The sequence below is a fragment of the Eurosta solidaginis genome, chromosome 4 (assembly GCF_040869045.1).
Source record: "Eurosta solidaginis isolate ZX-2024a chromosome 4, ASM4086904v1, whole genome shotgun sequence".
NCBI classification, from domain to species: Eukaryota; Metazoa; Arthropoda; class Insecta; order Diptera; family Tephritidae; genus Eurosta; species Eurosta solidaginis.
The window spans coordinates 5,645,452-5,673,182 of record NC_090322.1 but is presented as its reverse complement, the minus strand read 5'-3'; the positions used below and the strand labels follow the sequence as shown (position 1 = coordinate 5,673,182).

The 27,731-nt window shown below is 39.5% G+C and overlaps 1 protein-coding gene across 9 annotated transcripts; it reads right to left on the bottom strand.

Moving 5' to 3' along the window:
* Nucleotides 1-804: 804 nt before the first annotated feature.
* On the bottom strand, nt 805-27,731 carry RhoGAP16F (Rho GTPase activating protein at 16F). 9 transcript variants are annotated; one of them, XM_067779801.1, is made up of 6 exons: nt 27,647-27,731; nt 23,375-24,416; nt 4,847-5,182; nt 1,757-1,862; nt 1,523-1,705; nt 805-959 (listed from the first exon to the last, which is right to left on the bottom strand). In XM_067779801.1, the coding sequence occupies exons 2-6, from the start codon at nt 24,213-24,215 to the stop codon at nt 866-868; spliced, it is 1,560 nt and encodes a 519-aa protein (XP_067635902.1). In that variant the 5' UTR covers nt 24,216-24,416; nt 27,647-27,731; the 3' UTR covers nt 805-865. The 9 variants fall into 9 exon arrangements, 8 of the variants coding, with proteins under 8 accessions (XP_067635902.1, XP_067635899.1, XP_067635901.1 ...); XM_067779798.1 differs by lacking the exon at nt 27,647-27,731 and adding an exon at nt 26,255-26,354 and having other exon boundaries at nt 23,375-24,564; XM_067779800.1 differs by lacking the exon at nt 27,647-27,731 and adding an exon at nt 26,255-26,345 and having other exon boundaries at nt 23,375-24,466.

The window sequence follows — 27,731 nt, the reverse complement described above, 5'->3', positions numbered from 1 at the left end:
TCTATGCCGTTGTGTAACAAGTGACACCACAATAGCTCAGCCGAGCAAAGTGTGCCCTCTGTTGCAGATGTGTGAGTCGAGTAGAATCATCTTAGCTGCATCTCGACAACAAACTTCGTTTGGTTCATCGCGTGCACTCTATTGACTGCCACAAGGTAATGGCTCGATCTGATATTGGGATCTCGCAGAATGCGTCTGTTGCTCTTCGACCAGAGGACAGCCGAGTAGTTTAGATCTCTGTACGACAGTGCTTTTTATATTAAAAAATCAATACCGTCCGACTTGTGCTTTTTTCCTTATGGCCACTGTAGTAGACGCCACAAAGCTCTATCCTCCTGCTGCCTCTCTGCGTTATACTTTCATTTATAGCGGTTATGTCAGTCTTAGTCATCAAGAACATCAACGAGCCGGACATCGGGACACTCCAAGTGCATATCATAAAATCATAATCCTTAAAAAGTTCTAACGGGACTCCACGGAAACCAGCTGTTTCAACAGGGGTGAACCATAGGGATGCTGCTGTAAGAGAAGTAAGCTCCGCATTACAATTCGTAAGACAGTTGGTGTCATGTATGGACACATCGCATGCATGGCATACATTACTTATGTTGGTGTTGATTCTGGTTAGGCGAGACAGAAATCTCAACTTGGATACTATCCGGTAAATTAACTCACTATGATAACCTACCCACTCCGCCGAGGCCTCCTCGCGCCCTGTGAACGCAGTAAACAATATACATTATCCAACTCTTGCAGAAGAAGAAAACAAACTTCAAATGGAGACAAGAGTCACTCTGGCCCAACTTCGTTCCACAAATGCTTATTTTTTTTTATTATTTGCAATACTGTACAATAAATATTTAGCTTAAAAGAAATTTTGAAAAATCAAATCCGGTTGAGAAAGCGTCTTCCGCAATCGCCGTACGCTAATTCGTTTATGTCGCCGCTCCACCGAGCATCTGTATGATGTAAGGAGGGAGTATAGGATGGAAAAGCCGTAATTCATAAATTTCTTTGAATTAAAATTCCTTAGATCGACTGTTGAGTGTAGTATCACCCTATCTCGGCTGCCGTTCCGAAAACGCCCTATCTCAGAAAATTCTTGAATTAAACCATATTTCAGAATTTGTTTCAAAAAAAATCTATCTCGGAATTCGGTTGAAAAGGCCCTATATCAAAATGTGTTTCAAAAACGCGCTATTTGAGCTCAAATTCAATAAATATTGACATTGGCTGGAGGGTTTATGAAACAGATTTTGAAATAGGGGGTACTCATATGCTTTCTGAAATAGGGCACTTTCGAAACTGTAGCCGAGATAGGGTGATATTCCACTCACCAGTCGACATGCTGAGTATACACATCCTGCACATTAGGGCGAGTGAATTTTCGAAAATTACTTAGCTCTGCTCTATAAGACTTTTGCATAGAGTCCAAATAAGCTATAAGAAATATCGAAACAAATCGGTCCATATTGATTCGCCCTAATGTAAATACAAACATATGCAAAACTCAATTGCTTACTCAAATATACGATTATGATATTCGATCATAATTTTCACGCACTCCGCCAAAAGTTGACCCTCTTTAATTATCTCTTGTAAATCCTGTGTATTGGCACCCTTTTGAATGGGATGAAAAATTGTGGGCGTTATTGAAATGGCAAGCGTATCCGCGCTAACTTGCTGTAACGGCACTTTGGTCAGCCTAAAAATTCAAATTCAGCGATATACAATTCGTATTTCCAAATTAACTCACTTATTAAAATGTGCAAATATATAATTCATTGTATCACGATTAACTTCCGGCAATGTGCGGATAAGTCTTTTCAAAATGTCGATTTTTTCAGTTATATCTGTTAGAACTGAAATTGAAAAAAAAAATACATATTATTAAGAGACGTCCAAGGAAAGCCGTTACTCGAGACTCAACTCCATACATTTCGGATCTTCAAACGACCGTTCCGTAACGACCCGAGTGAAGCACGTACAATAGCTTACAATTTCTGGAAATTTTTTCAGACTCAACTTGTACTTATCCCGATTGCACTATTCAGAATCCCTCATCCAACTCCAACACAATCAGTCATATCCGAGACTTACTAATTGGGAAGGAATCGACCATACGTTTGCTGTGGATATCAGGTCACACAGGGATTCAAGGGAACGAAATGGCCGATAATGCGGCTAGATCAGCAGCCACCGCACCTGTCACTTTGGACTATACTTTAGACAAGAAAGACATGCAAGCAACAATAAGACGTCAAGTCCGTTCAAAATCGAAACATGACTGGCTTATTAATAATCACCACCACTACGCACTTGTCAATAGAGACTTCGCAGCCCACAATACTCATCTGGCCTATGGAAAAAGCAAATACAAAAAGTTTACGACTGGGTCATACAGCTGTAACACACGAACACCTCTTGAAAGGCGAACCTCCGCCATCATGCCAACTATGTGGAGACAACCTCTCTCTACAACATATATTCTCACAATGCGCTGTTCTGGAAACAGCTAGGAATCAATACTCCAACACCAATTGGATTGATCTCCTCAAGACACCTACTAAAGAGAACATACAAAAAATAAACAATTGCATCAACCACATCGGAGCCCGTATCTAAACAAAACAATTCAATTTATCCTTGATTAATTATAACTACTGGTTTTATAATAAACGTTACCTAAACATTATTAAATAGAGCTGATAGCCCTGGCAGCTAATGCTCATTCTGTGTTAGCCAATTAATTAATTAAATTAGTTAATAATAATAATAATAATAATAACAATAATATCGTGATATACATATGTAGGTGCATCCTACATGTGGAGTCGCCCCTCTCGATACGAACCAAATATTAAACAAAGTCAACTTTCACCGTCTTCTCTCACATCGGACCATGAAACTCTTACATATCGTTACCTTAATTCACAAGAGCCCTGACCAACAGATTCTTCGAAACTGCGTTTTTCAAAGATTTGGGTATGATAAATTGAAATACACCTCCAGTTAAAAATTTGAAAGTGTTAGAACCAATAACAACGAAGTTATGCCATTTTTGCATGTAGTGTAAATGAACCTAAAATTTGCTTTTTCTGTAATGTTTTAAATTTGTTGTTAATTAAGGTGACGATATGCACTTCAGTTCTACCAGATTCTAGCACAAAGATATCTACTGTTTGACGGTCTCCTGATCATGAAACGTGAAACCACATCGTTGATGTATGGAGCTCCAGAAAATATTTTTATCGGAACCCGCCTATGCAAGCATAGGAAGAGGGCGGTTACCACTCCGCTGGAAGGACCAGGTGGAAAACGATTAATTTATCTTGGTGTAACAAATTGGCGCCAGTTAGTAGAACGAAGATGCGACTGGCGCACCTTGTTGGGCGGTCATAATCCTTTAAATGGTTAAGCGCCAATTAAGTAAGTAAGTAACAGTATTGGCTCTTTGACATCTGCTGACCACCGTGGCAGCAACCTCCTGCAGAGAGAATAATGATGATGTTATATGTACACGAGACTATCTGTCATATCCGCCCATGGAATTTGAAAACCCTTTCCCGCACCCTATTACTAAAAAAAATCTTAATTATTCTGATACACTAAACCGTAAAATTTTCGTCTTTGGAGCAATACCAAGGAGACATAGGTTTTATAGGCGTTGGTTTCACATTGCAATTGAAAAGATGGTTGGTGTTTTGTGGAGACACATTTCATGCAGGACATACGTTGCGTATATCGGGGTTAATTCTGGAAAAGATAGAGTTTAACCCATTAAATCCTCCAGATCGAAGTTTCCCTGGCAGACTGCTTTTCTGAACTGCGAGTTTTGGGTATTCGACTTTGAGAACGGAGTTCGCCTGGCATTTATCAGCATAGGACTTTGTCTTTGTAAATGACTGTGAGGGCTTTTTCATGTTCTTTTCGAAAAACGTCTGAACTCTTTTATGTCGGATTCCTTCGTAGTGCTTGCTGAGATGCCTCCTTATACTCCTGAGGGACGGGACCTCTTCAATCAAATTCCGTTAGGATGCCCATGTTTCCGCGTTTTCAACAGAAACTCTTTGTCCCGCATTTTGTTTCTCACTTTTATGGGGAATATTCTCTTGGCAGTTCTGAGCGCGGTATTCTGGCAAGCCTGCAGTTTCCTCCAGGGTGTACCTTTCAACCTCGGCAACCAAATCAGGGACGCGACGATTTGGCCGGTTGTTGTTGTTGTAGCTATAAGGGCACTCCCCGAAGGGGATAGGGATAGGTTCGCCACGGATAGGTGAGGTTGACAGTTGGGTTTGGAGAAGCTATATATTGCGCTGGCAGCCTGAAAGGGTTGCGCTACACAATCTCTTGGATATATTTGGTATTTTAGTCGCCTCTTACGACAGTCATACCTACCGCGGGTATATTCTAACCCGCTGGGGGTAATAGTGCCGAATCTCGCGAGGTGAAAAAACTGGAAAGGCTAGGGAGATATTTGTTAATTTAACAGCGAAACTCAGGGCCGGGATATGTTGCCACTATCATGCAGGATAGTAGAATGGTAACTCCTGCTGTTGGGGAAGGGAGCTTCGATATGTAAAATTAGTCAATTGTGGGGATAGAACACCACCCTGCCGCACCCCTTGTTTAATAAAATTTTCTGTCCACTTTTTGAGACTAGGATGAAGGGTAGACCCTGCCTAGTCTTTGCAGCAACGCTCTGTGATTGACTGCGTCAAAGGCGTTTGATAAGCCGAGAGCTGCGAAGGAAAGAAGAAAGGATTGGCTTGCTTTGTTGGACTAAGCTCACATCGTCCAAAGAGTTAAGCGTTAATTAAGATAGGGAATACCATTATATACTTACACCACTGATTCGGTTTACCAATAAACGTTTTCGCTTCATTTGCACTCACAAGTGGGCTTTTGATTTCACGCAAAAAGAGTTTCAGCACACCAGTTAAGGTATGAACATCAATATTCGTTTGACGCAATGACTCATAATCGTTCGCATCAATGCGAAAGCGAAGGCTTTGTATTTTATTATAATCACCACATTGACGATAAATACCCTCAACGGGCTCGGGCGCTTTGCGGTAAAGTTCCTCAATCAAATCACAGCAATCTACAACGATTTTCGGTACGGTTTTGTGCACCTCGTGTTTGAGGACCATTTCTATTTCTGTATCAAAACATGGTTCATCTGTAATATAGAGCGAAAAACAGATATTTAAGAAGGATTGCGTAATGCCTTTTGAATCGATTGAGATAAGATCTAAATGAGAACCAGAAACACGGTGTTATGCTTTTGTGTTTGTAATAAGTTCCGGGGTTTCATGAGATTATTGCCTTATCTTTAAGTTTTTATTAGGGGGCCTTTTATATGAGCAAGAAAGCAAGGGATTCTGTCAGCCGCTGAGCTCTAATCGGAGATGCCGAAAACGGCCTATAGTTTTCCCAATAATTCTCAAAAAACGCATTAGGTAACTCACTCGTGTAGCCTTGGAAACCTTGTAAATAAAATGATTTTCATATGAGTTTGCAAGATTTTCGAGGCAGTTTCAGATTTGAGTGTGTTGCCCTATTTTATTTCAGAAAATGAGAAAAACTTACCACATATCCTATACCCGCTAGTTGTTGTTGTTGTTGTTGTAGCGATAACGACACTCCCTGAAGGCCTTGGGGAGTGTTGTCGAGTTGATGGTCCTTTGCCGGATGCAGATCCGGTTCGTTCCGGTAACACAGTACCATTAAGGTGCTAGCCCGGCCATCTCGGGAGCGATTTATATGGCCACATTAAACCTTCAGGCCATCCCTCCCTCCCCACCCCAGAGCCTCGTCTGTTAGTGAAACAGGATTCGCCGCGGATAGGTCAGGTTGACAATTGGGTTTGGAGATATATAGCTTCTCTGAAGGGATTGCGCTACAAAGCCCATTGAATCTGGTATTTTAGTCGGCTCTTACGACAGGCATACCTACCGCGGGTATATTCTGACCCCCTAACCCGCTGGGGGACATATACCCGCTAGTCTTTACCAATTCTTTTCACGGTGAGTGGTGGAGCTTTAATTGAATCGAGTATATCGCTCGGCAACAAACTAAAAAACGCGGTGGTATACCTAGCTCTTTGCTCTGGATTCTATAGTCCGTCTATTAGTGCGCAGCTGTCCTGGTGTCTACTCATTTCTTCTTAAGCTACCGATAGTTTCTGTGCTTTCGATACTCTACATTTATGACAGATTATTTCATGTTCGTTTTATTATTTTCCTTTCGGTGGACTTGGTACAGTAAGTAATCAGCTTATCGTCTCTATGAACTAGTTGACTTGCTGAAGTTGAAGCCAAGGGCTTATTTAACTGATGAAATATCATCTCTGGGTTCTATCGCAGAGTAATACATCCACGAAAAAGAAGATGGTGCTGATGAAAGATGAAGAGCTACATACTTAATTTCTATAAAAGGAGGATAAAGCTTCTGAGCGTATAAACAATTAAAGCCCATAGACGTTTTTATCGCAGCCTAACAAAGTCGACGACTTTATAATACTTCCGCAAGCCTCTCTACCCCTGTTAACCCTGCTGCACTTACAGCGAATATAAAATCTTTTTATTATCACTCCTTAACAGTGAGTTTTATGTAAATAGAACTAAAATTAGGCATACTGACCAAGATAATTTATAGGAAATCGTAAAAGAAAACGTAGTATTGGCACACTAGCCTCTTTAGCTTAGCCTTCAGAAAAATGTTCTTAGCTTTCAGAAATCTCTACAGCCATAGCATTATTTAACTTTATTAGGCTTGAATACGGCGCATTTATCAAATATTAGTGACGTGCAAAACGTATCCGGTTCCTCAAATGAACTGCTCTGGAAACGCCGAAAAATGGTGCCAAAGAATCCTAACTCAATTTCAAATAGCAGAAGAGATCCAGAAAGGGTGCACGGTTAGGAAAGTGAGCCTTAATTTCAAACTCTCCATCGGTTTAAACAATTGTTTCCCGATTTCAAAACTTCTCAATTTAATACTCTGTTTTTCTAAAATTGACCAAAAGGTTAAAAAAGAACTAAAAATTGAAACCTTTAGACTGACTTTGCTGAATTACTAAGAACAGCTAAGAGTTTGAATTATTGCTGAAAATCTCAAAAATTAAAATTTTTTTTTTGTGAAAAGTGTTGCAGTCATGGATTTATTTTCTAAACATTTTGTTTTAGTGTAATCCGGCGCCGTCGCCCAGTGTTCTGGATTTGGCTTTCAGTGGACTTAGGGAATTGAAAAAAATATTTGTTAATTACACCAAAACTTTGATGATCGGTTTTAAGTCTTATTACATGACGTTTTTATATATGAGTATTTTTTCACAAAGTCTTAAACAAAAAAATTATAGTAAATTAAAAAATTGTATTTATGGGAAAAATAACATTTTTACCGTTAACTCATTTCCTCACATTTCCTCAAAACTTAATTAATTTATTTATATACATAGTTAGGGTTATATACTATGCAATGTACTCGGTTTCATGGTTCGAAAAGGTTCGTTTTTTTTTTTATTTTAGTATTGCGAATCACATTTTAATTTTGGGTAGAATTTAAAAACAAAAATATTTGATAATTCATATTACACATTTAATTTTTTTATATTGAATTTACATTTAACAATCCAAAAAAGGTTGAAATCAAAAATTTAGCTATTGCAGCTTGTTCGTTAATTTTTTTTTTTATATGATGCTTAATATCCCAGCTTGTTCGTTAGTGCCAAAAGAGTAATTAAAAGCAAAAATTATTCGATAGGTCAATAGTCCATGAAATCTCCAAATATACATATAGGTATATGACCAAAAAAAAAAAATCTAAAAAAAAAAATTATTTTTATCATTTTAAGTAAATGTGGCGTTTCACATGTAGTATGTATGTATATTCGTACCCAATTATGGGAAACTAAAATATGTAGTTTTCTGTATAATAGTGCAGGTTTTGCGGTAGGAGTAGTAGAGATTTCACTTCTTCGGATACTTCCTCATGCTTACTAGGTAATTTCGATCTCTCAATGAAATAAATGGGTCAGAAGTAACTAAAAAATTACTTAAAATGTTCTCATTTGTGGCTTTGCGGCTAATTTTTCTTGCATGGTCTCGACGATATGCTCTAAAATCTTTATTTCTGGATTCAGCGGCTTCTTCGGACAACTTTCCAATAGGAATGGAACTAAATGTTCTATTATTGAAGCTCCGTGTACTAAAATTTTATGCACACTTGAAGGCATGTAATACCATTCATATTGTTTTGTTTCATGGCCTACTATCGACTCGTTGTAACCTTTTCTATAGCAAGTAAATCTAAGCGTCACTTTGATTTCATGGCCAAATATTAACTCTGTATTACCTCTAAGATTCGTCGAGTTTTCGCGAATTTTGCACACCTTTTTAAAATAAAATTGAAAGCTTCTGGGTTAGACCTTGATAGATATTTTTATTGGGAAATAGTAAACATTATTTTAGTGAAGCCAAAATTGCTGGAAATTGGAAAAATACCTAGATGTACACGTATGCTCGTTAGGGTATGTCGATATTAAACCCGGTTACTAAAAGTGTCATAATTTTTTTAATTTAGGTTTTACGAAAAAATGTTATATAACAATAAATTATGGAAAAAGATCACAGAATACGAAAATGTACATTTAAAGTCCTAAGTCCCAACTTTTCAATTTCGGTCCACTGTGCGTCGGCGCGAAAAAGGCCACCCACCCACTAGATATTTTTTGGTTTTAATAATTGCAAGTGTAGACTGCTCTAGTTTAGAACTCTAACCCAGCTCTGCGCACTCATTTTTAAGAAGACCGGTGTAATCTAAATTTTAAACCAAGTTTGGTTTGTTCATTTATGTCGGACGAAGTATATAGAAAATTAACTTGAATATAGAGCCTGCGCTGTTTGAAATTTCTTAAAAGTGGGCAAGCGCTTATTCGACAACGTTTTGAGGTAATTAAGCCTGCTTTCACAAGCCGATTTTTTAAGTTCAATTAAATGTTCAACAATCGACTCGCCTTTACTGACATTCATCAGACACACTTCTTATCCGAATTAGAGCATTATCAGTAAAAACAAGTAAAGGCGTCTAAGTTCGGGTATAACCGAACATTATATACTCAGCGTGCTCACGTGCTCAATTGTGCGATTTCAGATAAATTACTTTTCCACATAATGCAGTATCGATTGACTTGCCTTTGGTGTAAGTATATTGTGCAGAAAAGATTAACTCATTAATATTTGATGTCCGCACAGAAATTTTTCCATGAAACCCTCTTCGGCCTGTATTCGTCCCAGCACTCCTTGTTTTCCGCAACTTTTACCAACTTAAGAATCTCTTTTACTTGCCCTGTAAGAAGAATCAACTCCTTACTCCACCATGGTGGCTTTAATTTTGCTTTGAATCTTCTTAGAGTTGTTGCACTCCTCCAAGTCCTCAACGGTGGTAACCTCTTTTGGCTGCCCAAGTCTTCCTGATACACATTTCTGAAATTTGTACCAGTCTGTTGCCAATGAGTTTTAAGAGAAGAGTATTAATTTTTTGTCAACTCAGAATCAGTGAAATAAAAATAAATTTATGAGTTTGGTTGAAGATTAAAGAAAGTAACAACTTTATTTAGCACACATTCGATGAATATAACGAAAACTTTTTATTAAATCGCAATAATCAACATTTATTTCTAGATAAATCCATAAAAATATCGTCATTTCGACTGCTGAGTGAAATTTTACGCTATCTCAGCCACCATTTCAAAAACGCGCTACCTCTGCATAAATTTAAAATGTTTTGACGTGAGCTGGGGCATTTATACAAAAAATTCTGTAATGGCGCTTTCAGCCGAGATAGGGCGATGTTCCACTCAGCAGTTATATATGAGCCGTTTATTTTGAAAGTGGCATAAGTCATTTCATGTCGTTTAGGTTCAGTGGTAATTTGTTTGTACCTCGCCTCCAGTTTTTTAGAGTCCAATATCCAAAAGATGCAATTCTTATTATTATTTTATAATTGTAGAACCATCTATATATACTTTCGTTCAAAAATAACAATGCATTTAAGACCATGAGTTGGAAATGACTTATGCCACTTTCAAAATAAACGGCTCATATGTATGTAATACTCCGATATTGCTACCGCGCAATGCGTTTTTAATTCACGAAGTATTTTGATTATAGCAGTTTGAGTTTTACATCAGCACCCTGATGTTTGCGAGTGTACCCTCTCTGTACTATTAATTTAGAAGTATTACATACTGTTACGAATATTAGCAAAACTAAGGAGTGCTGCCAGCTCTAAGCCGATCTAAGCAGTGACGTGAATGCACATCAATAATTCAATCATTATGTATCTACATAAACGAATAAATAATTGCGTGTACACATATGTACACATTCCGACGAGCAACATTTACATACAAGGCAGCAAGAGATGAGATGTCACACACCGATGAATTTACTTATACGCTTATGTGTGTTCGGGAGACTGTAAACTACAAACACATGCATATACCTTATCTGAGTTGTCACAAGAGTGAGCAATAATTTGTGCACGTAGTTGTGGCTGGCGATTTTGTAGCCGAAACAACTAGTAAGTTCTGGAAATCGAAGAGCCTAGAAGTATGCAGCGTAAACTATAAAAGCGGCGCCAGCGAGTAAGAAGTAATTCAGTTTGATTTGAGTTGTCAAGCAGTTGCGATTAAGACGATATCTACCGAGCAATAGCAGTATTATTTTGAATAGTATAGTTTCATTGAGCTATCAATCAGTGTGGTTATTAAGCAAGCTATTCGTTGCACAGTTGAGTGTATTGTGAAGTACTTTAATAAAGGCCATTTTGCATTATTACAAATTGGAGTTATTTATTCAACAGTTTAGTGATTCGAACTTAGCAGAGGATTGCAAATAAGAGGATTTGCAAGTAAATTCGTTACAATTGGTGTCAGAGAAGGAATTGTTGAATAAATTCCAGAGGACTACAAGGACATGGCAAAGTTCAGTGAATTGAAGATCCAGCAATTGAAGAAGGAGTTGGAGAGCCGTGGATTGAATACAACCGGCAATAAGATCGAACTTCAAGCACGGCTACGAGAGGTAATGGAGTTGGAAGGAATTGATGTGGACGAGTATGTCTTTTATCCCGATGTGGAAGAGCCAGCGACTAAATTGGAAGAGAAGATAGAGACTCCGAATGTAGACACTAACGCGATACTAGCAGTGCTGAAGCAAATGTCGTCACAAATATCAACCGATATGTCAACACAGCTCGAATCGCAAGAGACACGTATAACATCGAAGATGGAAGCACAGGAGGCACGTATTTCAGAAATGTCATCGCAAATGTCATCTCAACTGGAAGAGCAGAAGACATATATGGCATCCCAGCTGGAATCACATGAGACACGTATTTCAGAAATGTCGACACAGATTACATCAAAGATGGAAACACAACTGAAAGAGCAAGAGCGGCGTATATCATCAAAACTCGAAGCGCGTATAGACGAGAAAATAACGCAGTTTGAAGAAAAATTTGAGGAAGAGGTGGATGCTTTGAGAGGTCGTATACAGGAATTGCAACTTAGTCGTCCAGCAGTTTCAGCGAGTAATCCAAAGGTAAAAACACCATCCTTTGACGGTTCTGTTCCTTTCCAGGTCTTTAAGCTACAGTTTGAGAAGACCGCAGCAGTGAACAACTGGAATGTGGAAGATAAAGTTGCCGCACTCTTCGTAGCATTGAAAGGACCAGCTGCCGAAATCTTACAGACTATTCCAGAGTACGAACGGAACAGCTATGACGCATTGATGGCTGCTGTAGAACGGCGATACGGAAGCGAACACAGGAAACAGATATTTCAAATAGAATTGCAAAACCGCTACCAAAAAGCTAACGAGACTTTGCAGGAGTTTGCTTCGGACATTGAAAGATTGGCTCATCTTGCAAATGCGGACGCACCCGTGGAATACACTGAAAGGGTAAAAATCCAGAGTTTCATAAATGGCATACGGGACGTGGAAACGAAGCGAGCTACATACGCCAACCCAAAGCCAACATCGCAGAAACGGTGTCACAAGCTCTGATTCAGGAAACAGCGTCGCTTCTGTGTAAGCCAGTTTTCAAAGCACGCCGTGTGGAAGTAGAAAGGCCAGAGTGGGTAGACACAATTTTGGAAGCACTAAGGGGATCTCAACAGAAGAATGCCGGAGTTATTAAAGGTTTCAAGTGCGGCAACCCAGGTCACATTGCACGTCATTGCGATCTTGGTCCTAATAGTTCCAACAATGTGGGTGGACGTAAACGCAAAGCTGGCGGAAATGAGCAAGAGCGTGTCGAAAGTAAAGAACGAAAACTTGCCCCGGCTGTTGAATGTCCTGTGATATCTGTGTCGCAGATTGGAAGGAAATCAAGCAGTCTTACCATCAGAGGGAATGTGGATGGTAAAGAGCGTGTACTGACTGTAGATACGGGGGCATCTCATTCCTTGATTCGATCTGATTTGGTCTACAGGGGAATAAAGTCATTACCTGGAGCGAGATTGCGTACGGTCACAGGCGAATATAACCAAGTTCAGGGAGAAGTAATATGTGAAGTCCTAATTGGGAAGGTCATGGTTCTACACAAATTCGTTGTGGCGGAGATCGTTGATGAAGTCATATTGGGAGTGGACTTCTTGGTTGACCATGACATCAGGATCGATATGCGGAGAAAAATTATGCGCTATAAGAACCAGGACATACCACTTAACTGTAGTTTGGAAAAAGGGTTCAGCAGTAATCGGGTACTGGTGGAAAAGACTCGACAAAGACCACGAAAGTCGAAGGCAAAGGTTGATAGATCGAATGGGCCAAATAAATCAAAATCAAAAGTACCTGCGAGAGAAACACTGGCATTGACAAAACCTAAAAGACGCAGGAAAATGAAGCAACGAATTTTCGAGAAGGAATGCGAGGGTAGTTTCAATCCAGAGCGCACTACTGTGGGGAAACGTGGGAACGATACTGATTATGCAAAGCAAATCCGTCCAGCGCAAGCTCTACGAAGTAGTTTATCGGCCAAACAACAGAGTGTAAAGGAACGAACCAGGGTATTGAGTGGTACGATGAAACACAGGTACCATGAGAACAATAATTCGAAAAGTTTCTTGGCGGGAGATTTGGTACTGTTATACAACCCTCACCGGCGGAAAGTTGTTCCATCCAAATTTCGGTGCAGTTGGGAAGGCCCGTACAAGATTGTGAAGAAGCTCAGTGATACCATCTACCGCATACAAAGCATTGAGAAACCACGGAGTAGAAGAGTGGTACATTTGGCGATGCTAGCAGCGTTTAGATCGAGAGATTTGTCTGATCGGGACGATCAGACTTAGGTGGAGGGCAGTGTTACGAATATTAGCAAAACTAAGGAGTGCTGCCAGCTCTAAGCCGATCTAAGCAGTGACGTGAATGCACATCAATAATTCAATCATTATGTATCTACATAAACGAATAAATAATTGCATGTACACATATGTACACATTCCGACGAGCAACATTTACATACAAGGCAGCAAGAGATGAGATGTCACACACCGATGAATTTACTTATACGCTTATGTGTGTTCGGGAGACTGTAAACTACAAACACATGCATATACCTTATCTGAGTTGTCACAAGAGTGAGCAATAATTTGTGCACGTAGTTGTGGCTGGCGATTTTGTAGCCGAAACAACTAGTAAGTTCTGGAAATCGAAGAGCCTAGAAGTATGCAGCGTAAACTATAAAAGCGGCGCCAGCGAGTAAGAAGTAATTCAGTTTGATTTGAGTTGTCAAGCAGTTGCGATTAAGACGATATCTACCGAGCAATAGCAGTATTATTTTGAATAGTATAGTTTCATTGAGCTATCAATCAGTGTGGTTATTAAGCAAGCTATTCGTTGCACAGTTGAGTGTATTGTGAAGTACTTTAATAAAGGCCATTTTGCATTATTACAAATTGGAGTTATTTATTCAACAGTTTAGTGATTCGAACTTAGCAGAGGATTGCAAATAAGAGGATTTGCAAGTAAATTCGTTACAATACATTTATGAAAGCATTTAATTTATAACTACACTTATGAACAACCCGTAATTCTTTCTATATATAATCGAGCAGGACTTCCCACAGATAAATCTGTATATAAGAACTTTCCCGAAGTATCCAAATTAGATCCTGCCACAGCACAAAGAGCTCCTTCCACAACGCCCAGTGCTCCAGAATCTACTTTACGTGTTGAACCAAATCCAAAAATCATTTTTCCTTTAAAATTTTCCACATAGACATGACGATGACAAGAGCTCGTTTCTGATATAGTTTCGACAGTAGAACAGATATTATCACCAAATATAATTCGCGAATTCCATCTACTAACTTGCATTTTCTTTCCCGGTTCTAATTTAGTTTTGCAAAGTCCTATTTTTCCTATTGTATTATCTGGCTTAAAGGGGGTGTTCACTTTAATTATACCTATATCTATTTCTATAAAGTCCCCTACCGGCAATGCTTTATACTCAGTAAAATACGTATTGCGAACTTGCTGTTTTCTTTCCACCAGCTTTAACTATGAGCGTTGCCGGTTCTATTGTCCTCACGCATTGTAAAACTGTAAGCACGTAATCCCAAGTGATCAATGATCCAACCCAAACATATTGTCACGGATATTAACAGCACTAAGTTATACCATCACTAAGGTGATGCCAAGGCCACGATAAGCAGTATTTACGTCAATAATCAAATCATGTATACACATATATAAGGCAGCCGAAAGATGTCACACACAGATGCATTTACTTATACGCCTATGTATACTGTATACGCCTATGTATACTGTAAACTACAAACATTTCCATAAATAATTCAATCATTATGTATCTACATAAACGAATAAATAAGTGCGTCTACACATATGTACGTATACGAGCAGCGGAGCGGCAATGCACAAACACATGCATATATCTTATCTGAGTTGTCACAAGAGAGAGCAATAATTTGTGCACGTAGTTGTGGCTGGCAATTTTGTAGCCGAACTAACTAGTAACTTCTGGAAATCGAAGAGCCTAGAAGTATGCAGCGTAAACTATAAAAGCGGAGCAGGCGAGTAAGAAATAATTCAGTTTGATTCGAGTTGTCAAGCAGTTTGATTAAGACGATATCTAGCGAGCAATAGCAGTATTATTTTGAATAGTAGAGTTTCATTGAGCTATCAATCAGTGTGGTTATTAAGCAAGCTATTCGTTTCACAGTTTGTTATTGTGAAGTACTTTAATAAAGGCCATTTTGCATTATTACAAATTGGAGTTATTTATTCAACAGTTTAGTGATTCGAACTTAGCAGAGGATTGCAAATAAGAGGATTTGCAGCAAATTCGTTACAATTGGTGTCAGAAGAAGAATTGTTGAATAAATTCCAGAGGACAACAAGGACATGGCAAAGTTCAGTGAATTGAAGATCCAGCAACTAAAGAAGGAGTTGGAGAGCCGTGAATTGAATACAAGCGGCGTTAAACTCGAACTTCAGGCACGGCTACGAGAGGCAATGGAAGCAGAAGGAATTGATGTGGACGAGTATGTCTTTTATCCTGATGAGGACGAGACAACAGCAAAAATTGAAGAGAAAAATGAAACACCGCAGACAATGGCGAACACAGACCTAAACATGATGTTGGCTGCAATATCGGCACAAATGTCCGAAATGTCATCACAAATATCTACCAACATGTCGTCACAATTGGCATCCCAACTGGAATCGCAAAAGACAGAAATAACATCTCAACTGTCATCACAGATGGAATCCCAAGAGACACGTATAACATCAAAGATGTCATCTCAGCTGGAATTGCAGGAGAACCGTATAACAGCGAAGATTGAAGCACAAGAGGCACGGATATCCGAAATGTCGGCGCAAATTTCAGCACAGATATCATCGCAGATCTCTGCTCAACTGGAAGAGCAAGAAGAACGTATTTCCTCGAAGTTGCAGGCGCAAGATACAAAAATTTTACAGTTTGAAGAAAAAATCGAGGCCGAGGTGGATGCTTTGAGAGGACGTATCGAGCAGTTGCAACTAAATCGCCCAGCAGTTTCAACGAGTAATCCAAAGGTAAAAACACCATCCTTTGACGGTTCTGTTCCTTTCCAGGTCTTTAAGCTACAGTTTGAGAAGACCGCAGCAGTGAACAACTGGAATGTGGAAGATAAAGTTGCCGCACTCTTCGTAGCATTGAAAGGACCAGCTGCCGAAATCTTACAGACTATTCCAGAGTACGAACGGAACAGTTATGACGCATTGATGGCTGCTGTAGAACGGCGATACGGAAGCGAACACAGGAAACAGATATTTCAAATAGAATTGCAAAACCGCTACCAAAAAGCTAGCGAGACTTTGCAGGAGTTTGCTTCGGACATTGAAAGATTGGCTCATCTTGCAAATGCGGATGCACTCGTGGAATACACGGAAAGAGTGAAGATTCAGAGCTTTATAAATGGCATACGGGACGTCGAAACGAAGCGAGCCACATACGCGAACCCAAAGCAAACATTTTCTGAAACGGTATCCCATGCATTGACTCAGGAAACGGCGTCATTATTGAGTAAACCAGCATACAAAGCTCATCGTGTGGAAGTAGAGAGGCCGGAGTGGGTAGATACAATTTTGGAAGCTCTGAAGGGATCACAACAGAAAAATGCCGGAGTTATGAAATGTTTCAAGTGCGGTAACCCAGGTCACATTGCACGTCATTGCAGTAGCAATTCCAATAGTTCCAACAATGTGGGTGGTCGTAAACGCAGAGCTGAAGGAGACGAGCAAATCCCCAAATCCACTCAATCGTTAAACTAAAGCGAGTCAGCCGCAAGGGGCGACAGCTGGCTCCCTCAATTGAATGCCCCATAATCTCTATCTCGCAAATTGGAAGAAGGTCAAGCAATCTTACTGTCGGAGGACATGTGGATGGAAAGGAACGTTTACTGACTGTAGATACGGGTGCATCCCATTCCATCATTCGATCAGATTTAGTCAACAAGAAGATAAGACCATTGCTTGAAGCAAGATTACGTACAGCCACGGGAGAGGACACCCAGGTTATTGGAGAAGTAGAATGCGAAGTAGCAATTGGGAACGTCACGGTACTTCACAATTTTATAGTAGCAGGTATTGGTGATGAAATCATAATTGGAGTGGACTTCTTAATCAACCAAGGCATCAAGATCGATATGCAAAGCAAGACGATGCGATATAAGAACATGGATGTGCCACTTAATTTCGGCTACGAGAGAGGCTACAGCAGTAAACGAGTGCTGGTGGAAGAGAGTCAGCAAATACCACCAAAATCAGAAGCAGTCATCTGGGCAAAGGTTGATGGAGATTGTGGGACAAACAAATTGTGGGTTGTCGAAGCAGCAAATAAATCAGCACTGAACATACTTGTAGGAAAAACCCTGGCTATGACAAAACAAGATGGACGTATTCCGGTAAGAGTACTCAATGAGTTCAAGTCACCATTCAATTTGACCAAAGGAGCTATTTTGGGAAGATGTCAAGAGGCCGAAGTAGTTATTAACTGTGAACAGCTCCAGGAATACGTTTCATCTAGTAATACTGATCTTTGAAATGATATCACGGCATGGACGCATGGGCTAGAGGAAGCCTATCAGAGTAAGGCAAAACAACTGCTCATAAAATACGCGAACATATTTGACCAGGATGGTTCCAAACCAGGCCGCACCAATGTTGTGAAACATCAAATTGACACTGGAGATGCGAGGCCGATCCGTCAAGCTCCACGTAGTGTTCCACTGGCGAAGCGGGAAGCTGTGAGTCAAATCATACAAGAAATGAGTGACAGCGGCGTCATCGAACCATCAGCTAGTCCATGGAGCTCACCGGTAGTACTTGTAAAGAAGAAGGATGGAAAAATGAGGTTTTGCGTGGACTACCGAAAGTTGAATGACGTTACGAAAAAGGATAGCTACCCGTTGCCAAGAATTGACGACACTCTGGACTCGCTATCTGGTACGAAATGGTTTTCCACACTGGACTTGAAAAGCGGTTACTGGCAAGTTGAGGTGAAGGAGGAAGATAAAGAGAAAACAGCCTTCAGTGTCGGTGATGGTCTTTGGCAATTTACAGTGATGCCTTTTGGACTTTGTAATGCACCAGCTACTTTTGAGAGACTCATGGACCAGGTACTGAAAGGACTACATTGGAAAACATGCTTGGTGTACCTGGACGACATCATCGTATTGGGCAAGAGTTTTGATGAACATCTTAAAAACTTGGAGGAAGTTTTCCAGAGAATAGCTGGCGCTGGTCTGAAGTTAAGTCCCAAAAAGTGTACGCTGTTTAAAAAGGAAGTAAATTATTTGGGCCACAAGGTAACGACAGAAGGTGTCTGTACAGCGAATGAAAAGATAGAGGCAGTAAAGGATTGGCCAAGACCACAGAATCTGCATGAATTGAGAAGTTTCCTTGGGCTGTGCACATATTACCGCCGATTTGTACCAAATTTTGCCAGCGTAGCCCATAGTCTCCACGAGCTAACAAGGAAAAATAAAGCTTTTGAATGGAAGAAGGACCAAGAAGTAGCTTTCCAAACATTGAAAGAGCGGTTGTGCACTGCCCCAATGTTGGCATACCCGATTCCAGGAGCAACGTTTATTCTAGATACAGATGCGAGCGGATATGCTATAGGAGGCGTTTTATCACAACTGGTCGACGGACAAGAGAAGGTAGTTGCATATTACAGCCGTTCAATTGGAAAACCAGAGAGGAACTATTGCGTTACACGGAGAGAGCTGTTGGCATTGGTAGAGTGCATTAAACATTTTCACAAATACCTCTACGGCCAGCGATTCCGTGCCAGGACAGATCACGCAGCGTTGAAATGGCTTCTGCAGTTCCGTAATCCGGAAGGACAATTGGCACGGTGGATCGAGCGACTACAAAGCTATGACTTTTCCATTGAGCATCGAAAAGGTAGTACCCATGGAAATGCTGATGCAATGTCACGAAGACCATGTAGTCTGGAATGCAAACACTGCTCAAAGGCCGAGGCTAAAGAAGACATTATAGATGTACGGCTAATTACTATAACGTGTACGGATGAATGGGACAAGGAACAACTAAGGAAGTGTCAGCTAGAAGATACAGATCTGTCACATGTTATGCAAGGGCTAGAACGAAACGAAAGACCAAGCAGAGAGGATATGTCAGCAGAGAGTCCCATTGCGAAGTCATATTGGGCACAGTGGAACAGTTTAGAATTGATATCCGGTTGCTTGCATCGAGTATGGGAGAGTGAGGATGGTCAATGCAAGAAGAAACTGATAGTTGTTCCCATAAAGAGGATTCCTGACGTGCTCAGCGAGCTGCACAATGGTCCAAGTGGAGGTCATCTTGGAATCACGAAGACACTCGAGAAAATTAAGCAGAGATTCTATTGGGTTGGTTGCCGTCAGTCGGTCACCGAGTGGATTGCCAATTGCGAGGTATGCAACAGAGCGAAAGAGCCCAAAACCCGAAGTCATGGCCAGATGAAGCAGTATATTTCAGGTGCACCATTTGAAAGGATCGCCATAGATGTCGCAGGGTTATTTCCTACTAGCAACCGCGGAAACAAATACGTACTGGTGGTTATGGATTATTTCAGTAAATGGCCAGAGGTATACCCAATCCCAAACCAAGAAGCAGAAACAGTAGCAGAAGTGGTTAAAAACGAATGGGTTGCAAGGTATGGTGTACCAATGGAGTTACATTCTGACCAAGGCAGAAATTTTGAATCAGCTGTGTTCCAAGAAATGTGCAAGAAGTTGGGCATTCGAAAAACACGGACAACTGCATTGCATCCTCAGTCCGATGGTATGGTGGAACGCTTCAATAGAACATTGGAGGAGCATTTAAGGAAAGTAGTAGACAAGTACCATAAGGACTGGGATACACACATATCATTATTCTTGATGGCCTACCGATCGGCAGTACATGACACAACGGGCCAAACTCCCGCAAAGGTAATTTTTCGGCAATGACCTTCGACTGCCAGCTGATTTGAAGTATGGGATAGATGCCGATGCGGAGAGGAATGTTAAGAAATACACTGGTGTCTTGGAAGAAGAGCTGAGAGAGATACACGATCTGGTAAGGCAACGAGCAAAGATTATGAGTGACAAGATGAAAGCGAGGTAAGATAAAGCAATTAATTCGGAAGGGTTTCAGGAAGGAGATTTGGTGCTGCTATACAACCCACAACGAAAAAAAGGTTTGTCCCCGAAATTGCAGTGTAACTGGGAAGGCCCATACAAAGTTGTAAAACGGATCAACGATGTAGTGTACCGCATACAAACCACTACCAAACCACGAACCAAAATGAAAGTGGTTCATTTGGAGAGATTAGCAGCGTTTAGATCGAGAGATTTGTCTGACCGGGACGATCAGACTTAGGTGGAGGGCAGTGTCACGGATATTAACAGCACTAAGTTATACCATCACTAAGGCGATGCCAAGGCCACGATAAGCAGTATTTACGTCAATAATCAAATCATGTATACACATATATAAGGCAGCCGAAAGATGTCACACACAGATGCATTTACTTATACGCCTATGTATACTGTATACGCCTATGTATACTGTAAACTACAAACATTCACATAAATAATTCAATCATTATGTATCTACATAAACGAATAAATAAGTGCGTCTACACATATGTACGTATACGAGCAGCGGAGCGGCAATGCACAAACACATGCATATATTTTATCTGAGTTGTCACAAGAGAGAGCAATAATTTGTGCACGTAGTTGTGGCTGGAAATTTTGTAGCCGAACTAACTAGTAACTTCTAGAAATCGAAGAGCCTAGAAGTATGCAGCGTAAACTATAAAAGCGGAGCAGGCGAGTAAGAAGTAATTCAGTTTGATTCGAGTTGTCAAGCAGTTTGATTAAGACGATGTTTAGCGAGCAATAGCAGTATTATTTTGAATAGTAGAGTTTCATTGAGCTATCAATCAGTGTGGTTATTAAGCAAGCTATTCGTTTCACAGTTTGTTATTGTGAAGTACTTTAATAAAGGCCATTTTGCATTATTACAAATTGGAGTTATTTATTCAACAGTTTAGTGATTCGAACTTAGCAGAGGATTGCAAATAAGAGGATTTGCAGCAAATTCGTTACAATATTTTTCGTCATGAAATATTCCCACCACATATGATGTATACTCTGTATTCACAGAGCTGCTAGAACTGCCACCTCCAGTGCGAAATTCAGCATTCGTTTAGTTGAAAGGGAAGCTAAGCGCGACCAACAAGCGCCCGATATAATTTCGTAAACTCATTTTAATATATAACTTTTTTAGACGCTTGTTAAATATTGAGTAAATCAAGATAAGTTTTGTGGGCGCTATTTATACATTAGTGGATTGGTGAATAACAAATAAGTAGAAACTTCTAGAATCATGAAATGGGCACAAATCAAATATTTGGCTGTTTTGAAAAAAAAATTTCCATGTGATTTTTTTTATATATTTGCACAGTTTAATTGTGCTATTGAATTGAGAGAGGCCATGTGATATAATGTTTGTATTTTTTATGAACAAACACAGAAAGGTACAAAAGCTACACTAATTAGTTTTATCTGTTTCCAAACTGCTAATTTGTCTATTTTATACCGCCAAAAAAACAAAGCGGGGAGCAGTGCCCCAAGATTTGAGCAGCAACATTGCTCGAAGTTAAGTGGGCTGACATAATCAAGATCTTGTGTTAAGTGTTAATGAGACGTTAATTGGTTGTCGACTTAAACGTCTGTTCATCCTTCGCATATTCGTAAAATTTAGTGATTTCTATAGCAATTTCACATAGAGGGTCAATGAAATAATTAGCCAAGTTTTCTACATTAAAGCCTAACTAAACTATTTTTAAACTATTTTTTGCTAAGTTATAGCTTATTATTCTAGTCTACGACCCTTTTAAACTTGTTTTATATCTAATTTGCCGTGGTCTTGCCGTGGGACGGACGGACATGGCTCAATCAAATTTTTTTTCGATACTGATGATTTTGATTTATGGAAGTCTATATCTATCTCGATTCCTTTATACCTGTACAACCAACCCTTATCCAATCAAAGTTAATATACTCTATGTGCAAAGCACGCTGAGTATAAAACAATTGTAGAAATGGTATAAGTGGGGTGTTCCGATACGCAATATGTCTCTGATTAAGGTTCAAAACTAAGATTTGACAGAAAGGAATTACTTAGATCAATGGTGTGTTAGCGATTCTAATCGAAATATTCGATTCTCCAGGAAGCCAAGTAATCAAAGTTGGTTCTTTAAATATTCGTAGATGCATATCGGAAGTCAGTGGCGGATCGTGAACGTGGAGGGGGAAATGGTATCAAAAAGTTTCATAAATTTTGTTTTATTTTTATAAAAGCGGCATTCATGTATAAATTGCCGTGCATCGTGAAATGCCAAAACGAAGTATTGAACATTTGAATAGTTGTTTTCTTTGGATATTTCATTTTTGCTCTATAAAGTATTTGAAAAATAAAATTTCGCCCTTGGGGGGGGGGGGCTGTCCGCCTCCCTCCTTCTCCTAGATACGCGATTGTCGGAAGTACATATGTATGTACATATGTCCATAATCATTTATAGTATTGGTGTTACATTTTTTTTAAACTTTTATTTTAAGTTGAACGTTTTATTTACTCAAAACTCTTATCATTATGAATTGATATCAATTGAAATGCTGATTAAATTTACAGTTGTAGAAATCGCAGACATCGACATAAAACTTTGGTATGTTATTGCTGGATATCTTAAGAACTGATAATATTAGAAAAATTGGTTTGTGACAGACTTTCGTGTCATCTATTTGGAGTCGTCCGAATAGTTTCGACAAAACCAAAGTGTTAAACCCAATATTGGACTCTCGAGAGTCCAGTCTAAGTACCGTAGCACAGGCAGAAAAGAAAATGGCTAATGTTAAAAAACCCAACTGTTCAGAATCCCGAGTAGCCAAAATGCTACCATTAAGAACTAACTCTAACTCAGAGAATCCGATTAGCAGCCACGGTGTATACAAGGTTACCAGCGAATGCTAACATAGTTACTTATGAGACAAACAGGGCAACAATTAAGAACGAAATTTAGAGAACGGATCTGAGATAACAAACAAAAAACACGAAATTCAATCATTATACCAACAGTGCGAACTATAACTTGTTTGTACTACGCGCATACGTACTTAAGACGTTAGTTAGCCCGTTCCCGAAGGCTACATATAACGTTAATTTGTCACTTCCATTACAACTTTCCTCTCCCTGTGGTTCTGAAGGGGTACAAAAACTCTTTTTATATACATTCAACTCACCGTTGTAGATATTCTGCTCCTTAAGCGTTGCAATACTCGGACGCTGCTTAAACCAACTGGAAAAATTTATCCAAGCCACCAATTTTGACGGTTGCACTGATGCCTGCGCATTCGAATTCACACCATTTCCTAACAGAGTTTTCTTACGTATACTACTGCGTTTACTTTTATCGGACTTCTTCAATTTACTTAGTTCCTCGACACGTCGTACCAGCTCTTGTACGCGCGTAGCCAAGTCCTCTCCAACGGTACGTTCATTTTGCACTTGATCTTCTAGCTGTTTGACACGTTGTTCCAGCTCAACGATACGTTGTGCACAATGCTCGGCACAATATGAGTTCGAAACAGGTCGTGTACGTTGACATTTGCGCAGTTCTGCTGGCGACACCGTTGAGGATGCCGAGCTTGTACTACTATTTGTTAAGCTATTGAAATTTGTATGGACGACATGCGGTGAAATAATATCAGGCGATTTTTCTTCGCTCATTAGGCGCGATAAATCGCGTGTACTTTGACTTTTTAATAGCGCCAGCTTGTTTAATGCACGCGCAGGTTCCTTTAAATAAATCGCACCTTCCGGTCGTTTACGATTCAAACCAAATTGCTGTTGTTGATGATAGTAGAAATGGTTTTGTGTTGTATTGCGCGTGTGACTCGGTGTGCGATCGCGAAAATAATGCATTATCGTCTTGTTGGGTTTAGCGCAAATAGCTTGACCAGCAGCACCGATTAATATGGTCGCTGAGTCGGAAGTATCCGGAGTTACTGGCGTTTTGGGTGCGAAATTGTTTCCACTGCAACTGTGACTGTTGTTGCTACTACTGCTGCTGGACGTTTGCATTCTGCTGATTTGTTGATGTAATGAAGGAAAAGTGTAGACGAGAATATCACAGACGCTCGCGAATGAATACACTTATGTAAATGTGTATTTATGTTTTTGCTATTGTTCTTGTTGTGTTTTTCCGTTTGCTCTTGTTTTTTTCAAATGTGATATTCAACACCATAGGCGATATCGATTATCAAAGTTTGCCTTTTGCGCGAACTGCCCCCAAGAAACGAAATAGAAGGAGCGTTAGTTCAGTCAAGGCAATCCTATTATGTGTGAACAAATACAACAATCATGTACAGTGAAACTCTTATATTAATACAACGACGTCGTCTTTAGATCACTTCTGCCTCTGGTTGTTGTTCTACATAAGACAAACACTGATATCACCATCCTAAAAGAAATTCTATAGACGAGGCAACCATCAGAACTGGTAATGTGCACTACAGTCGACATGTTCAGCGGGGGAGAGAACAGGCATAGAAACTTTCGGATGTTATTTTGCACCCCCCAGTGGGTTAGGGGGCTGAGAATACATCCGCGGCAGGTATGCCCGTCGTAAAAGGCGACTAAAATACCAAACTGATTCAGCTCAAGTATCAACATCACCTACGCGTGGCGAATTCTGTTTCTTTAGCAGCTGAGGCTCTGGCGACCCAACTTCCTCGTAGATCTAGGGGTGGGTGGGCGGTATATCTTAGAAGATCCCATGTGGTCATACTAAATCGTTCCCGAGATGGTCGGACTAATGCTTTTATGGTTACCGGAACGTACCGGATACATGTATTTTAGGTTTTTGTGTGCTTTTGTTAGAATTGCAAAATTCCTTTGAAGAAATTGAATCGAGTACGATCCGCGCCTTCTAATACCAGCTCGACTGCCGCAGGAGCGTTTTTTTAGCATTTGTACCTTCAGTTTTGTGATTTTTAGTCACCTTTTATGAAGAGCATGCCTCCTTAACCCGCTGGGGGCTCGTGACAACGACGAGGGAATTTGATTATAAAAAGCTCAGTGAACGACGAAAGGCTTCAGTGCTGTGCCACATTCCCGTACCTGATTTCGACGGTATATAAAGTTACTATAAAGTTACCAAGTGAGTGCGGCGAGACTCAATTTGCGGAAGATGGAAGTGACATTAATGCAACTGGCTATGATAAGACGCGAATAGCAACATCCTGTCTTGAAAACAAAAAATTCGCACTAAACGACGGATCATCAACTGAAGAGTTTATAAAGTGAAAATATCAACTGATATGCATGATACGGTCGGATGGAATTCGTTTGTTAGGAAATCAATCATTAACGCAAACAACAAAGTCAGCTTACTTTGGACTCAGTGGGCAATTGAAAATGAAAGTCTTCTTTCGGAAATCGAATATACTATAATGGGTTATCAGTGTGATACAGGACGTGGAAAGAACAAAATTGGTGGTGCCACAAAAGGCAGTCATTTCATACTCGGTGGCTCCCCAAAGTTTTCGGCGAGAAACCTTATCGCTACAACATCAACAACAACAACAACAACAACTTCACTGATGTGACTCTCCCGCTTTTCCTTCACATTAGGTGGTACTAAAAGTAAGCATATTTCTTCGGAAGGCAGATATGGTCAACCTGTAGGTTCAAAGAAGAAAAAATCAAAGCTTTCCGTTGCGTCGAGGCTTCGCTGTAATGTAGGTATATAAACACTAGCTTCATATATGTATGTATGTAAAAGTTTTTATTAATATTTAATTAGCAACCAACTAATTGTAATTCAATCCACTCAAAACACTGACTCGAACGCTTTCGGATACAAGAGAAACAATTGTTTCTTTTTTCATAAATTGTGCATGGCTCATATGCAGTCTACACTTTCCGCTTTAAAGTCATTTCTTATTTGGTATTTTCAGTGTGAATAAATCAAGAGTACGTCAGAGGAGATCGCAAAAAGAACGCATGCAAGGCACCGCCGAACCGAGTTTATACAATATTCAGGTTTTTTCTTTGCTTGCAACTGCGGCTTACGCGATTCATTTGACCGACACTTTCCACTAATAAGAGCACTAACTTACTACTACGAGCTCTCAGGCAACTTGAATTTCATAAAAAAATTCTATTAAAGCCTTAGTAATCTTATCGGTGTTCGAAATAGTAAATGGCGCCAACGTCAGCCGCCCCTCTGCTACTAGCCTCAGCATAGCGGTCTCACTATCTAAACAAGTTGGTTTTGTGCTTCATATTTCAAACATTGTAAAACGGAGTTCGTTTAGTGTTTTTCAGTAAATATCCCTACAAACATACATACACTTGAATATATGCACGTGCACATGAAATAATGCGATAATACTTAATTCCATTCAATAAAACCATTTTCGGCACAATACAGACAGTCATATTGGAGCCGCGTCATTTCGCATATTAAATTTTATTACTCATCAACACTTACTTTTACATAAAAAATTACGTTATATACATATATGTACATTAGACTGGGTTGGTCCCCATACAAAAAAAAAAGTTGCTAATGTCCGCAGATAAATTTAAAGATTATGTTGAGAGGGTTTCGGAAAAAAATTTTATTTATTATTTTTTGATCCTCCAAAATACAGCCGAAAAGGGGTTTTCGTTGTAACTTGGTTATTTGACGTCCGATTTTTAAAATTGATATGCCATTATTTTGCGCTTGAGAAGCTTCACATTTCCGTTTAATGTCCTTTTAAGCTATGAAGTCGTTTTCACATGATTAGGTCAGCTAACAAAGTTGTACCCCCTAAAGTATCCTTTTTTCCTTACCAAACTAAAGTACTTAAAAATTCAAGAAAATGTTGCTTTTAAATCATATTACTAAAATAATAAACAAAGAAGTTAAATCATCTCAATATTTATTGCAACTGTTATTTTACCTGATTCTTATTATACTTAGACCTGAAACTCATGATATTTTTCGAACTTCGAAAGCCGATATCTATTTTTTGGAGGCTAACTTCGAAAAACGGAGAAAGTACTTTGTTTACTTAAGCCTCAATCTCTACAAAAAAATGGGTTTTGTCCAATACCCAGAAAAAAAGTTGATTTTGTCGCATAGTGTTATTATTATAAATACGAAACAGCAGGTTTGCCTCACTTATTTACTTTGACTTCTCCTATTCATGATATTTGGCATATCTTTATTAACTTTTAATGCAAACCCTAATAATAATTTTTCCTCCAAAAATATAGCATTTTCAGGTCAAATGGAACTTTTTTCAAGTCAAATGAAACTTTTTTCATTTCAAATTAAACTTTTTTCAAATCAAATGAAACTTTTTTCATTTTAAATGAAATTTTTTTCATTTCAAATGAAACTTTTTTCAAGTCAAATGAAACATTTAAGCCCCCATTACTGATACTTAGCATAGACTTGACTTGACTTGGCGTAAACTTGGCCACTTAGCCACGATTATACTCCACTTGGCGCATACAACCTGGCATCATAATCAGCGTTGAAATTTATTTTTAAATACACATCACTTGTCTTTGTTTTGCTATATTCTCGGCTGTTGACCTTGC